At 36.8% G+C, this 12,497-nt stretch overlaps 2 protein-coding genes across 2 annotated transcripts in view; one reads left to right on the forward strand and one right to left on the reverse strand.

Annotated features, from left to right (window-relative positions):
- The window catches only part of LOC311283110 (uncharacterized protein), a 790,474-nt gene that overhangs the window by 680,578 nt on the left and 97,399 nt on the right, over positions 1-12,497 (reverse strand). The gene's annotated exons all lie outside the window — the stretch shown is intronic.
- LOC311283153 (uncharacterized protein) lies at positions 1,497-11,412 on the forward strand. Its single transcript, XM_084397387.1, has 12 exons — positions 1,497-2,316; positions 3,332-3,406; positions 3,624-3,713; positions 4,542-4,614; positions 4,831-4,920; positions 5,696-5,770; positions 5,985-6,074; positions 6,752-6,820; positions 6,908-7,127; positions 9,033-9,177; positions 9,263-9,316; positions 11,196-11,412. The coding sequence occupies exons 4-10, from the start codon at positions 4,555-4,557 to the stop codon at positions 9,068-9,070; spliced, it is 642 nt and encodes a 213-aa protein (XP_084253513.1). The 5' UTR covers positions 1,497-2,316; positions 3,332-3,406; positions 3,624-3,713; positions 4,542-4,554; the 3' UTR covers positions 9,071-9,177; positions 9,263-9,316; positions 11,196-11,412.

The raw sequence follows: 12,497 nt of genomic DNA on the forward strand, positions 1-12,497 counted from the left end.
TAGAGGTTTTTGTACGAGCGTTTCATTAGATTGTATCACTGTGGTACACATTCGGTGGAGGAACTAAACTGGTTATCGGTAAGTCTGTCTATTTAATCACCTAATAAAAAAATACAATTTAGATTTCAGAAAGTGTTTTACAGTGGAAACAAGAACAACATTTATTAATAATAATGATTATTAGATATTGTGGCAACCTTTACTTATAACTGTAACCAAAGTTAAAATGTTTTATAATATGTTGCTAATGGTTGTTTGTCATGAGTTTTGGTGTATTATAATTTTATGAAGGTGTAACAATGAATAGATAATATTATAATGTGTTATAACTGCAGTTATAATTAGTGTTCAGTAAGTCTGTCTATTTAATTCTTATAATATTCCTAAACATACAATTTAAAACAATTTGAAACAAGAACAACATTTATTAATGATAATTATTATTACATATTGTGTTGAAACTTTACTTAAAGCCTTTAATGCATTATAAAGTGTTTCATAATGTATGTTACAATGCCTTATATCTTATCATAAATAACTGTAACCAAATCTAAAATGCATTATAATATTTGCTATTTCATTGTTTCATCTCAAAAGGGTTGTTCTTCATAAAGGTGGATCAATGAATAGATAATATGTTATAACTGCGGTTACAATTATTGATGAGATCATACATGCATTATAATGTGTATAACAATGCAAAATGAATTAAAAGACTTGTATAATGCAATATGTATGAAGGCTAGTGTTACTGATATTGTTGTATAATCATTTCATCTAGACAATTATATTGTTATAAGAATGGCATTATTCCTTTCAACAAAAAAATAAATTCTAAACATATTTCCACACTGTGTCTCACTATGAGTTTAATCAGTTTATTACAGGTTTGTTTTTCCTTCATTTATTTCTACACTGAGTTCATATTTAGTTCATCTTTTATTGTAGAAATCATACATGGAAAAAGAGATTTGACATCAGAATGTAAATGTTGCTGCTTTCTGTAGTTCAGTCAATGATACTGAATCTCTTTTGCTCATGTTGTGCTTATAATTCAGTGTTTTGTTCATTCTGTATGATTCAATTGTGTTTTAACTCTGTTTGAAATTGAGTTACATTTTCAGTTCAGGTGAATATCTCAAAATGTAAGATATTAATGTTCAGAGTGAATAATTGCTGGAATTAAAGCAGTCAGATCGGCCTGATAATAGATAATATGTGTTATAACTGCTGTTACACTTATTGATGAGATCATACATGCATTTTAATGTATATAGAAATGCATAATTAATGCATTAAAAATACTTTTATAATGCAATATGTATGAAAATAAAGTGTTGTGTGTGTGTGTGTTGTGTGTGTGTGTGAATGTGTTGTGTTTGTCTCCTGCAGCTGGTCCCACAGTGAAGCCCTCAGTGTCTCTGCTGCCGCCCTCTTCTCTGCAGATCTCTGGAGACTCAGCCGCACTGCTCTGCCTGCTCAGCTCTTACTCTCCACAGGGGGCGCTGGTGAGCTGGACACTGGACGGGTCAGAGGTCACCGAGGGAGTTCTGACCAGCGCAGAGAGCCAGCAGGACGGCCGCTACAGCCGCAGTAGCGTCCTGACCCTCAGCAAAGCACGCTGGGAAGCGGGAGAGCTGTACGTCTGCAGAGTAACACATGATGGAGCTCCTCATGAGGTCTCGTTCCACAAGAGCTCTGAGTGCTGATGTTTCTCTCCTGAAGATGAGCCGTATCTGAGTGTCCTGTGTCAGGCAGGATTCACATGAGTCTAGTGCTGCAGCTGGAGTGATTTACAACTCAATACTGAAACTGAGTGTGTGTGTGTGTGTGTGTGTGTGTGTGTGTGTGTGTGTGTGTGTGTGTGTTGGTATATGTGGTTTACACGGACAACACGCCAGACATTTCACCTGGGCTCCACGGACCTAAGGGTAATACGGGGACTATGCCAAGGTCCTCGTAAATCAAAGAGTGTAACTGCATTTGTTAGTGTCTGAACAACATATATTCTCTTTTTCTTTGAAAGTCCTCATTTACCACTTGACCTGATTTTGAGTGTATCCCAGTGTATAGAACAGCGACCCCACAGCTGGGTTTTATATTGCAGTTTCATACACATTTCTGATACACACGGTGCATTTTGGCGGGCCGTCTTGTGATTGGCTGGTTTGCGCATGTGGGCGGTAACAAACGGAAGTCGACGGGAAGCTCCGCCCACAGCACATGGCCCAGCTGTCGCTAATTAAATACCTAATGGACCACACCTCGGAAGTGTCAGCTCGACGTCGTTGGATTTACTGGATTAAATACATACAGGTAATAATTATATTTATAAATATAGTTGCATTTTTGCATTAAGTGTTTCTTATTTGCAAGAAATTGTAACTTGTAACTTACAATTACTGTAAAATGCTATATATTTACCACAATGTTAGCTGAGCTAGCTTGAGTGGCTATCAACATGTCCTGCTCATTAAGCCTCAGGCTAAAGAGGTGGAGGACAGCAGGTAGAGATGAGGACAGAAGTAACATTGCCAGCAAGTCAAATTTGGTAGTTTTGTTTTTAAAATGAAAGCTAGCTAGGTTAAGTTGAGCTTGTGGCTACCGCATGGCTTAATGAGCAAGGCGTAGCTAGTTAAAGCCTTAACTTTTATTACAGACATTGTGTTTGTTTTATAGAATTAAATACTTTCTTAGTAGCCCACATTATTTTATTTAAATATGAAGTTGCAGTGACACAGGAAGGCTGTTATATCATTAATATGAGTACTTTCAGGCCATTAAATAAATGTAATGTGTTTATGATGTTCTGTTAGTGTACTAAACCTGTAAGATAAATTAATTGGTACCTAGTAACCAACCACAATGATCAATATACAAAACATGAGGGGCAACAGACCTGACAAGTATCTTGTGCAGTGTGTAAAGTGTTATATATATATATATATATATATATATATATATATATATATATATATATATATATATATATATATATATATATATATATATAAACAGTGTTTTTATCTTCTTGACTTCATTTAACTAACTTTGTGAAATTGTTAGTTCTCATATAAGAAATGCTTTAACCATAGAACATTTCACATACCAAAATACTGTACATTTTCCATCTAGCTTCAGGTGGAACATGATTTTTATAGCTTTTGTTAGCACCACCTAACCAGCACACCATAGATGATACTGACCATTACAGAATGTTAGAACAAAAACAATGAAGTCATCAAATGCTGTGTTCATCAGAGTGTAGTTTTCATAATCCACGGTCTACTATGTGTATAATATTATTATTATATTTTTTTCCTTTTTACAGGGCCTTGATGATGAAATGGCCCCAAAGATGTGTGGTACCACAAATCCCCCATCCACAACTGATGACACTGAAGAGGTATGTCCTCACAAAAAATAGATTTTTATTAATATCTTGCACTTGATTGTTAATATCAGAGAAGTTGTCAGTGAGTTTTAAAGCAAGGTTTTCCTCTGTCTTTCTGTCAACAGTAGAATGGTTTCTTTTTTTTATTCAGATATCAAATGTCCTCTCTAGTGTCACGCTCCCTGGACTTTCTCTTTATTGTCCTTTGTCTCTGTTTCATCTTCTACAGCTGACCACTGAGAGCAAGTGCACCCATACAGCCGTCAGCCACCCGAATCAGACTAGTCCAGAGCTCAGCCCATGCACCAAGGTTGGAGAGGTAAATTAAATCTCATGTACAACTTATTTGTGGCAAAATGTTAAATCTGCCAACCTATTTCAATATGTGTGTGTATGTGTATGTGTGTGTGTGTAGTCGCCTGAGTAGAACGTGCTTTATGTGGACAGGCTCCTGAGTAGAACATGCTTTATGTGGACAGTCGCCTGAGTAGAACGTGCTTTATGTGGACAATGGAATGGAAGGACATTTGTCTAAACATGCCTTTTCAAGCTTCAGTCAGTATAATATCTGAGTGTGTGTATCAAACACTAAACCCCACCCAAACATGACTTGGGAGGTCCATGCAGTTTAGAGGGTCCCGTCCCCAGAGACATCACTTTGGTTTTTAAGAACACTTGGACTGCCTGCATTGGATCTTAATGTTGGTTTAATGTGAATGCTAAGTTGTTTGGTTGCATGTAATGGAAAGGCACCCATTCAACAGCACTGATGAAAATTCATGACAAGATGTCATTTAAAAGAATCATAGCAAATCTAAGAACTATAAAAGGACTAACCCCTCACTCCATGTAAAAGCTTAGTCAATTATTCTAGAAGTGCAATCATTCTACGAAGTTGGCTGACAATAGATAAACAACAAAGTAATCAAATGCTGTATTCATCAGTGTGTAGTTTTCATAGTCTACAGACTGTAGTCATGTGGCCTGTTCAGTGTCAAAGACCCGTTTCAGAGACTACATGTTTTCCACAAAACACTCACTGAAATACAGCCATGATATCTTTTCACTGAACGCTACACAGAGAACATCTTGTCTTCAAGATATTTATTATAATTTATCTTTTTTTGTTGTTTTTTCCTTTTTACAGGGCCTTTGATGAAATGGCCCCAAAGATGTGTGGTACCACAAATCCCCCATCCACAACTGATGACACTGAAGAGGTATGTCCTCACAAAAGATAGATTTTTATTAATATCTTGCACTTGATTGTTAATATCAAAGAAGTTGTCAGTGAGTTTTAAAGCAAGGTTTTCCTCTGTCTTTCTGTCAACAGTAGAATGGTTTTTTTTTTTATTCAGATATCAAATGTCCTCTCTAGTATCACGCTCCCAGGACTTTCTCTTTATTGTCCTTTGTCTCTGTTTCATCTTCTACAGCTGACCACTGAGAGCAAGTGCACCCATACAGCCGTCAGCCACCCGAATCAGACTAGTCCAGAGCTCAGCCCATGCACCAAGGTTGGAGAGGTAAATTAAATCTGATGTACAACTTATTTGTGGCAAAATGTTAAATCTGCCAACCTATTTCAATATGTGTGTGTATGTGTGTGTGTGTAGTCGCCTGAGTAGAACGTGCTTTATGTGGACAATGGAATGGAAGGACATTTGTCTAAACATGCCTTTTCAAGCTTCAGTCAGTATAATATCTGAGTGTATGTGTATCAAACACTGAACCCCACCCAAACATGACTTGGGAGGTCCATACAGTTTAGAGGGTCCCGTCCCCAGAGGCATCACTTTGGTTTTTAAGAACACTTGGACTGCCTGCATTGGATCTGTATGTTGGTTTAATGTAAATGAAAACATATTGTTTGGTTACATTTAATGGATAGGCACCCTATTAGTTATACTGGGCTACAAGAAGTCAGCTCCTGGCACTGAGGCCAACCACAAATTCCCCATCTACAATTTAAAAATATGAAGAAGGTATATCTTCATATAGGATATGCTTTAAATAAGCTGCATTCAAACATTCAAAGGAAAAAACAAAAACTCAAATAATATCTACAAGGGCTAATTTCTGCACAAACCTTCAATTTCAATCTCATCCAGTGACTTCCCCTGGATGCTGCAAAGGTTTCCTTTCTCCATTGACAAAAGGAGTTTGGAAATCTTAGCCAGTTGTGTTGTGGGAACTGGTAATCTGTAGAAGTCGCGGTGAACACGAATGTGTTCATCAGAGTAGTTTCCATAGTCCACGGTCTACAATATTTTTTTTATTTATTTGTTTTCCTTTTTACAGGGCCTTGATGATGAAATGGCCCCAAAGATGTGTGGTACCACAAACCCCCCATTCACAACTGATGACACTGAAGAGGTATGTCCTCACAAAAGATAGATTTTTATTAATATCTTGCTCTTGATTGTTAATATCAGAGAAGTTGTCAGTGAGTTTTAAAGCAAGGTTTTCCTCTGTCTTTGTCAACAGTAGAATGGTTTCTTTTTTTATTCAGATATCAAATGTCCTCTCTAGTGTCACGCTCCCTGGACTTTCTCTTTATTGTCCTTTGTCTCTGTTTGATCTTCTACAGCTGACCACTGAGAGCAAGTGCACCCATACAGCCGTCAGCCACCCGAATCAGACTAGTCCAGAGCTCAGCCCATGCACCAAGGTTGGAGAGGTAAATTAAATCTCATGTACAACTTATTTGTGGCAAAATGTTAAATCTGCCAACCTATTTCAATATGTGTGTGTATGTGTGTGTGTGTAGTCGCCTGAGTAGAACGTGCTTTATGTGGACAGTCGCCTGAGTAGAACATGCTTTATGTGGACAATGGAATGGAAGGACATTTGTCTAAACATGCTTTTTCAAGCTTCAGTCAGTATAATATCTGAGTGTATGTGTATCAAACACTAAACCCCACCCAAACATGACTTGGGAGGTCCATACAGTTTAGAGGGTCCCGTCCCCAGAGGCATCACTTTGGTTTTTAAGAACACTTGGACTGCCTGCATTGGATCTGTATGTTGGTTTAATGTGAATGCTAAGTCGTTTGGTTACATGTAATGGAAAGGCACCCTATTAGTTATACTTGGATATGCTTTAAACAAGCTGCATATAAATAAGATACGCTATAAATAACAAAATACAATGCAATAAATGGGTAATCATATGTATCAGGTAAATTAAATGTCACATTGGTATTGAATTTAAAATTATTAGATATCGACATGTAAATATGAAATATATTTTTGTCCAAACTATGTGGCGAATTAGTATAGAGTGTATATGTGTTGTGCTCTAACCACTTAAATAGACCTGCAGTGTTAACATTATTTTACTCAAATGTGTTCCAGTTTGTTCAGGGGTCTGGCATAAATCCTGCCTCAAGCAAATTAAAAGATGACTTTAACAGCACAGCACAGGTGAGTATCTACTAAGTGAGTGTTGAACTTGAACTGTCTATAAGATTCAATCACCATGTCAAATAATTTGCTTTCTCACCAATTCAGGCGCAGCAGTCTCCTAAGGCTTCTGATGATGAACTGCTGTCAGATCAGGACAAAATTCCACATCCAGCATTGGACCAAATATCATCTGATGATGCTGAGGACATGTCTGACAAGGAATACATACCTGATTCTGAGTCAGAATATTCTTTGTCATTACTTGCCAGTAAAGGAAACCTTTGCAGCATCCAGGGGAAGTCACTGGATGAGATTGAAATTGAAGGTATGTACAGAAATTAGCCCTTGTAGATATTATCTGAGTTTTTGTTTTTTTAGATAAACATCTAGACTTGGCGTTGTCAGCATCCCTTTCCAAGAAAAAAAAAATCACCTTTCATGTCCAAGTATGAGTCGAGGACTACTATTCAGAAATATAAACTTAAGTCTACAGTATGGCTGGACAGTAATTCAAAATTATGTTTGTGTAGGTGCAGTCGAATTACTTTAAATATTAACCTAATATCATATTGTGTAATCATTTATCTTATGTGCTCATGGACCACCTTAAACATAAACGCAGGTATAATAGCTCAAAACTACTACTTTGCAAAAAGTGGCAAGTACAAAACCAAGTACTTTCTTTTCCTTATTTTAAGTGGCTATTTCAACCACAGATTATGTCCAGCTATTTATGAGAGTTTTACCAGAGCAGTAAACTATTTGAGTAAATGTAATTAGCAACTGTACTTGAGTATATTTTTGGCTACTTTGTAGTTGTACTGAGTATCAAAGATATTAGCTACTTTTACTCTACTTGACTACATGAAGTTTAGTCAAGTACTTTTACTCTACTTGACTTTTGAAGAAGTAAATGAACTAGGGCTGTCAAACGATTAATCACGATTAATCGCATCCAAAATAAAAGTTTGTTTTTACATAATATATGTGTGTGTACGGTGTATAATTATTTTCTATATATAAATACACACACATGCATGTATATATTTAAGAAAAATGTGTTATTTATATATAAAATATTTATATATAATATAAATTATATATAATATAAATATATATACACAGTATATACATGCAAATATTTCTTAAATATATACATGCATGTGTGTGTATTTATATATAGAAAATAATTATACACCGTACACACACATATATTATGTAAAAACAAACTTTTATTTTGGATGCGATTAATCGTGATTAATCGTTTGACAGCCCTAAAATGAACTTTTTACTCCAATACATTTGTGATGAGTAATGCAATTACAAATTACATTTTGCATGGCACCTAACTTTCCTTATGGCAAAAACAAACTGCTGCAGAAAGTGATATTTCCATCTAAGTGGCATTGACTGAACTATATCTTGTGCGTTTTGCCCTTACTCACCCAAACTTGTCAACAAGTCTACTTTACGTGAATGCGAGTGCATTAGTAGGTGCTAAATCGCAGACGGTTGATTTAGATGAAGTCAGGACTGCAGCCAGTGATGAGTCCGAAACCAGCACATCCAGTGCAATTAGACTTTGACTATTTAATTTTACTTAAAAAAAATTTTTTATCCACATTATTGACAAGGCCTTTTTGAAGGATATTGGTTTGCGTGTGGCCTTTTTGTGCACTTGAGCTTAACTGAGACTTGAGTTTGTAAACGCTTAAATAGATAGTTCACCCAAAAATGAAAATTGTCATCATTTACTCACCATCAAGTTGTTACAAACTTCTTTGTTCTGCTGTACTAGTCATTGGCTGGCAAAATCTGCTTGGTTACAAAATATCTATCTTTGTGTACCGCAGAACAAAGAAATGTATACAGGTTTGGGGTTGAGGTTGACTACATTTTTGGGTGAACAATCCCTTTAAGAGGCTGTTGTGTCGACCCTGATTTATTAGACTATTGAGGTGTTCAGTTTTATTTAGATTTTAGAAAATAAACATGACTTCTCATTTTACAAATCAATTGTTTCTTATTTTCACCTGCATGTCTCAGGTGTCAAGGACTAGTGCATCTTTGAGCCTAGATTTAGTATAATACTAAAGTATTGTTAATCACTTTTACTCGTATTGGTGACTTGTAATCGAGTAATTTATGCTGCAAGGTATCTGTCTTTTTACTCAAGTATGGTTTTCAAGTACTCTTTCCACCTCTGAGTTTTACTAATGCCATTTTCCAGATGAGATTGCGTTAAGTGATGCTGAAGACTGGGAGTGAATCTGATGACAGCAACACAGATCTCACCGCATCAGAGCTTGGAACTGTGGAGCCTATGGATATTGACTCTACAACCACAGAGCAAGACCATGACATGGGAGACTTTGGTATGTTAATTCAATTCATAGTCTCTGCTGATAAAATGTATTTTTTTCCTGTGACAAAAGTAACTTGTTAAATTGTTTTCAACAGGATCAGTTTCATTTGTGTCGTCCACAGTAAGTGAGAGTGTACCTCCCTCTGAAGGTAAGATTCAGTTTCAAGAGGTTTATTGTCTACGCACAGAAGAAACACAGTGGTTTATACCCTACAATGAAATTCTTACTTTGCCCAACTCCCTTAAAGGGATACTTCACCGTCTTTTCATATTAAACTGTTATTCCCTTAACTAAGACGAGTTGATGCATACCTCTCTCGTCTCAGTGCGTGCACTCAATCGCTCTGGCGCGCGGCGACGGTTTGATAGCACTTAGCTTAGCCCAGTTCATTCATTAGGGACCAAACAGAAATGAAGCTAGAAGCGACCAAACACCTCCAAGTTTTCCCTATTTAAATACAGTTACACGACCAAGTATGGTGACACAAAATAAAACGTGGCGCTTTTCTAAGCGTATATATATGGATGCATTTATAGCATTTTGGGGGAAAAAATGGATGGATGACCTTCTATTGCCTTTGTTTTTAATTCTCCTTTTTTGAGTTTGTCACGTAAAGTTACCTCCTTCGCCGGCGTTGCCATCTCTGATAATAACAAGCAGTCTGCATAGACTCGACTAGGCCATATTACTGCGTAATGAAAATTTGACTATTTTAAAGTGTGCTCGATTTTTTTTATTTTTTTTTTATTTTTTTTATTTTTTTTATTTGGATGTAGGTATAGTTAGATGGCAATATTTAACAATATATACATATACTTTTCATTTGATTGGTTCAACCGCCCGCCCAAATTTAATTAAAATATTATTTTTCGTCACGTCATCCGCCCGATCCACGGCTGTAACCGCCAACCGCGCATCTCTAGTCCCAAGTGCTATGCCGCCATACATCATAGTTATCCTTTTTACCCGCTTAGAAAAGTGCCACGTTTTAATTTGTCACCATACTTGGTTGTGTAACTACTCGACTAACTGTATTTAAATAGGGAAAACTTGGAGGTGTTTGGTCGCTTCTAGCTTCATTTCTGTTTCGTCCCTAATGAATGAACTGGGCTAAGCTAAGTGCTATCCGAGTTCAGCCGCGCGCCAGAGCGATTGAGTGCACGCACTGAGACGAGAGAGGTATGTATCAACTCGTCTTAGTTAAGGGAATAACAGTTTAATATGAAAAAAATGAAGTATCCCTTTAACAGAAGGATTATTATGCACGTCTTTGTAATGTTTTCAACTATCAAAATGCAAGAGTAATCTTAAAGAAAGAGATATAAATAAATAGCCCTAAATTTAACTGTACTGCATTTGTACAAAACATCTTGTCTGCAAGAGAACATATACACTTACTTTATTATCAGGAAATGTATACTGAATTTGAGATAAAAGTAAAGTTACCTCCTTCTCTTCACATGTTCTCTTGATTGCCCATGAGTACGTTCTATTAATTCTCTTTTTAGCAAGTTGGTTAAAAGACTAAAAATGAATTGGTCTGAATGACTGAGTCACAACATGCCACAAAATCTGGAAGATTAAGAGGTTAAAAGTAGTATTAAGCTGATTGTTATGTACAGTTTCAATATCAAGACTAAACTTTCAGACCAAGTTCCAACACTATTTAGCTAACCTTATGAAATCAGATTTAAACTGAGAATCAGACCTTAAGACATGTTCGACATGTTACTGATTGTAGTATTACTTACTGCAATTAATTCAAATAGCAAAAGGTTTGGCCACATAAATAGATGAACAGCAAAGACACACTAATATTACACTCCATATTGTCCACACTCTAGTGGGTTAATAAAGTTGGTGAAATCACATCGAGTGAGCAACCAACTGATACCCAGAGTTAATTAAGAAAAGTAAACTGCAATTTCTTGTCAACTGTGGCATTAACTGAACTCATGTTTTGATGGCTTCAACTGGACAACACATTTTGTTTGAGATATATTCTTTTTTGTTTGCCTATCTTCCAGGGAATTATGCTGATGAGGAACATGGATCCAGAAGAGTGGTGAAGAAAGTATGGTCTAAGGCTGAGGTCGCCGCAGTAATGCGACACTACAAAGGTCATATAAGCAGGGGAAAACTGGCCACCAAAACTGGTGGAAGACCCCGTGTTAGCACAAAGAACAGTGCAAAATATAAGGGACTTTGTACAAAATAGAGGAATAGCTGCAAAGAGGCAGTCAGAAAAAAAAAGATTTAAATACACTGACTATTGTGGTGGTGTTTCTATGTTTGTGTTAAAGGAACACTTCGACCTTTTGGGACTTTATCTTCTTCACCGTATCCCCCAGAGTTAGATAAGTCCACACACACCCTTCTCATCTCCGTGTGTGCCGTAACTCTGTCTGACGCACCCATCGCTAGCCTAGCTTAGCACAAACACTGGAGATAAACGGCTCCAGCTAGCATACTGCTCCCAATAAGTGACAGAATAACGCCAACATTCTCCTATTTACATGTTGTGATTTGTATAGTCACGGTGTGTACGAATAACAAGGTCACATGACACACAGCCGTCTTCTAACCGTATACATACTGGGAACTAAATTCTCATAGATTTTACTATATAGAAGGCGAAGCACTGCTGGCAGGAGTGATAAGCGCAACCCTCTGAGCGAACTCTCTGCTCCTCACCACGGGCTTCTCAGGTCCTGCGAGCAAATCCCTCCGCCCAAGTAGCAGTGCTTCGTCTTCTGAGAATTTAGTTCCCAGTATGTATATGGTTAGAAGATGTCCATGTCTCATGTGACCTTGTTATTTGTACATGCCGTGACTATACAAATCACAACATGTAAATAGGAAAATGTTGGCGTTATTTTGTCACTTATTGGGAATAGTATGCTAGCTGGAGCCATTTACCTCCAGTCTTTGTGCTAAGCTAGGCTAGCGGTGGGTGCGTCAGACAGAGTTACAGCACACACGGAGATGAGAAGGGTGTGTGTGGACTTATCCAACTCTGGGGGATACGGCTAATAAGCTAAAGTCCCAAAAGTCCAAAGTTCCTTTAATGTTTTAAATAAAGGCCATCACAAAAGCAAACTGTTAAACAGTTTTTAGTTTTTTTATATTTTTTTTTTTGTTATGAGCAACCATGGGTATTTTGAAGTTGGGTAAGAACTTATTTGACCTTTTTTTTTGTTGCCTATGGCTTGCTCAGTTGGGGATACTTAATTTAATTTAATTAATCAATCAACAATACTATTGATCAGCATTATCAAACATGGATGTTTTACACTAGAAACAAACACTGATGTATTATTTTAATTGAA

Source organism: Rutilus rutilus, assembly GCF_951802725.1.
Source record: "Rutilus rutilus genome assembly, chromosome: 23".
Taxonomy (NCBI): Eukaryota; Metazoa; Chordata; class Actinopteri; order Cypriniformes; family Leuciscidae; genus Rutilus; species Rutilus rutilus.

What these genes read in the sequence shown, in the direction of transcription:
- LOC311283153 (XM_084397387.1), top strand. Translation starts at nt 4,555, where the DNA reads ATGGCCCCAAAGATGTGTGGTACCACAAATCCCCCATCCACAACTGAT. An exon ending in CATGCACCAAGGTTGGAGAG is followed by an intron (nt 4,921 to 5,695) that starts GTAAATTAAATC and finishes TCCTTTTTACAG; the next exon opens with GGCCTTGATGATGAAATGGC. An exon ending in CATGCACCAAGGTTGGAGAG is followed by an intron (nt 6,075 to 6,751) that starts GTAAATTAAATC and finishes AATGTGTTCCAG; the next exon opens with TTTGTTCAGGGGTCTGGCAT.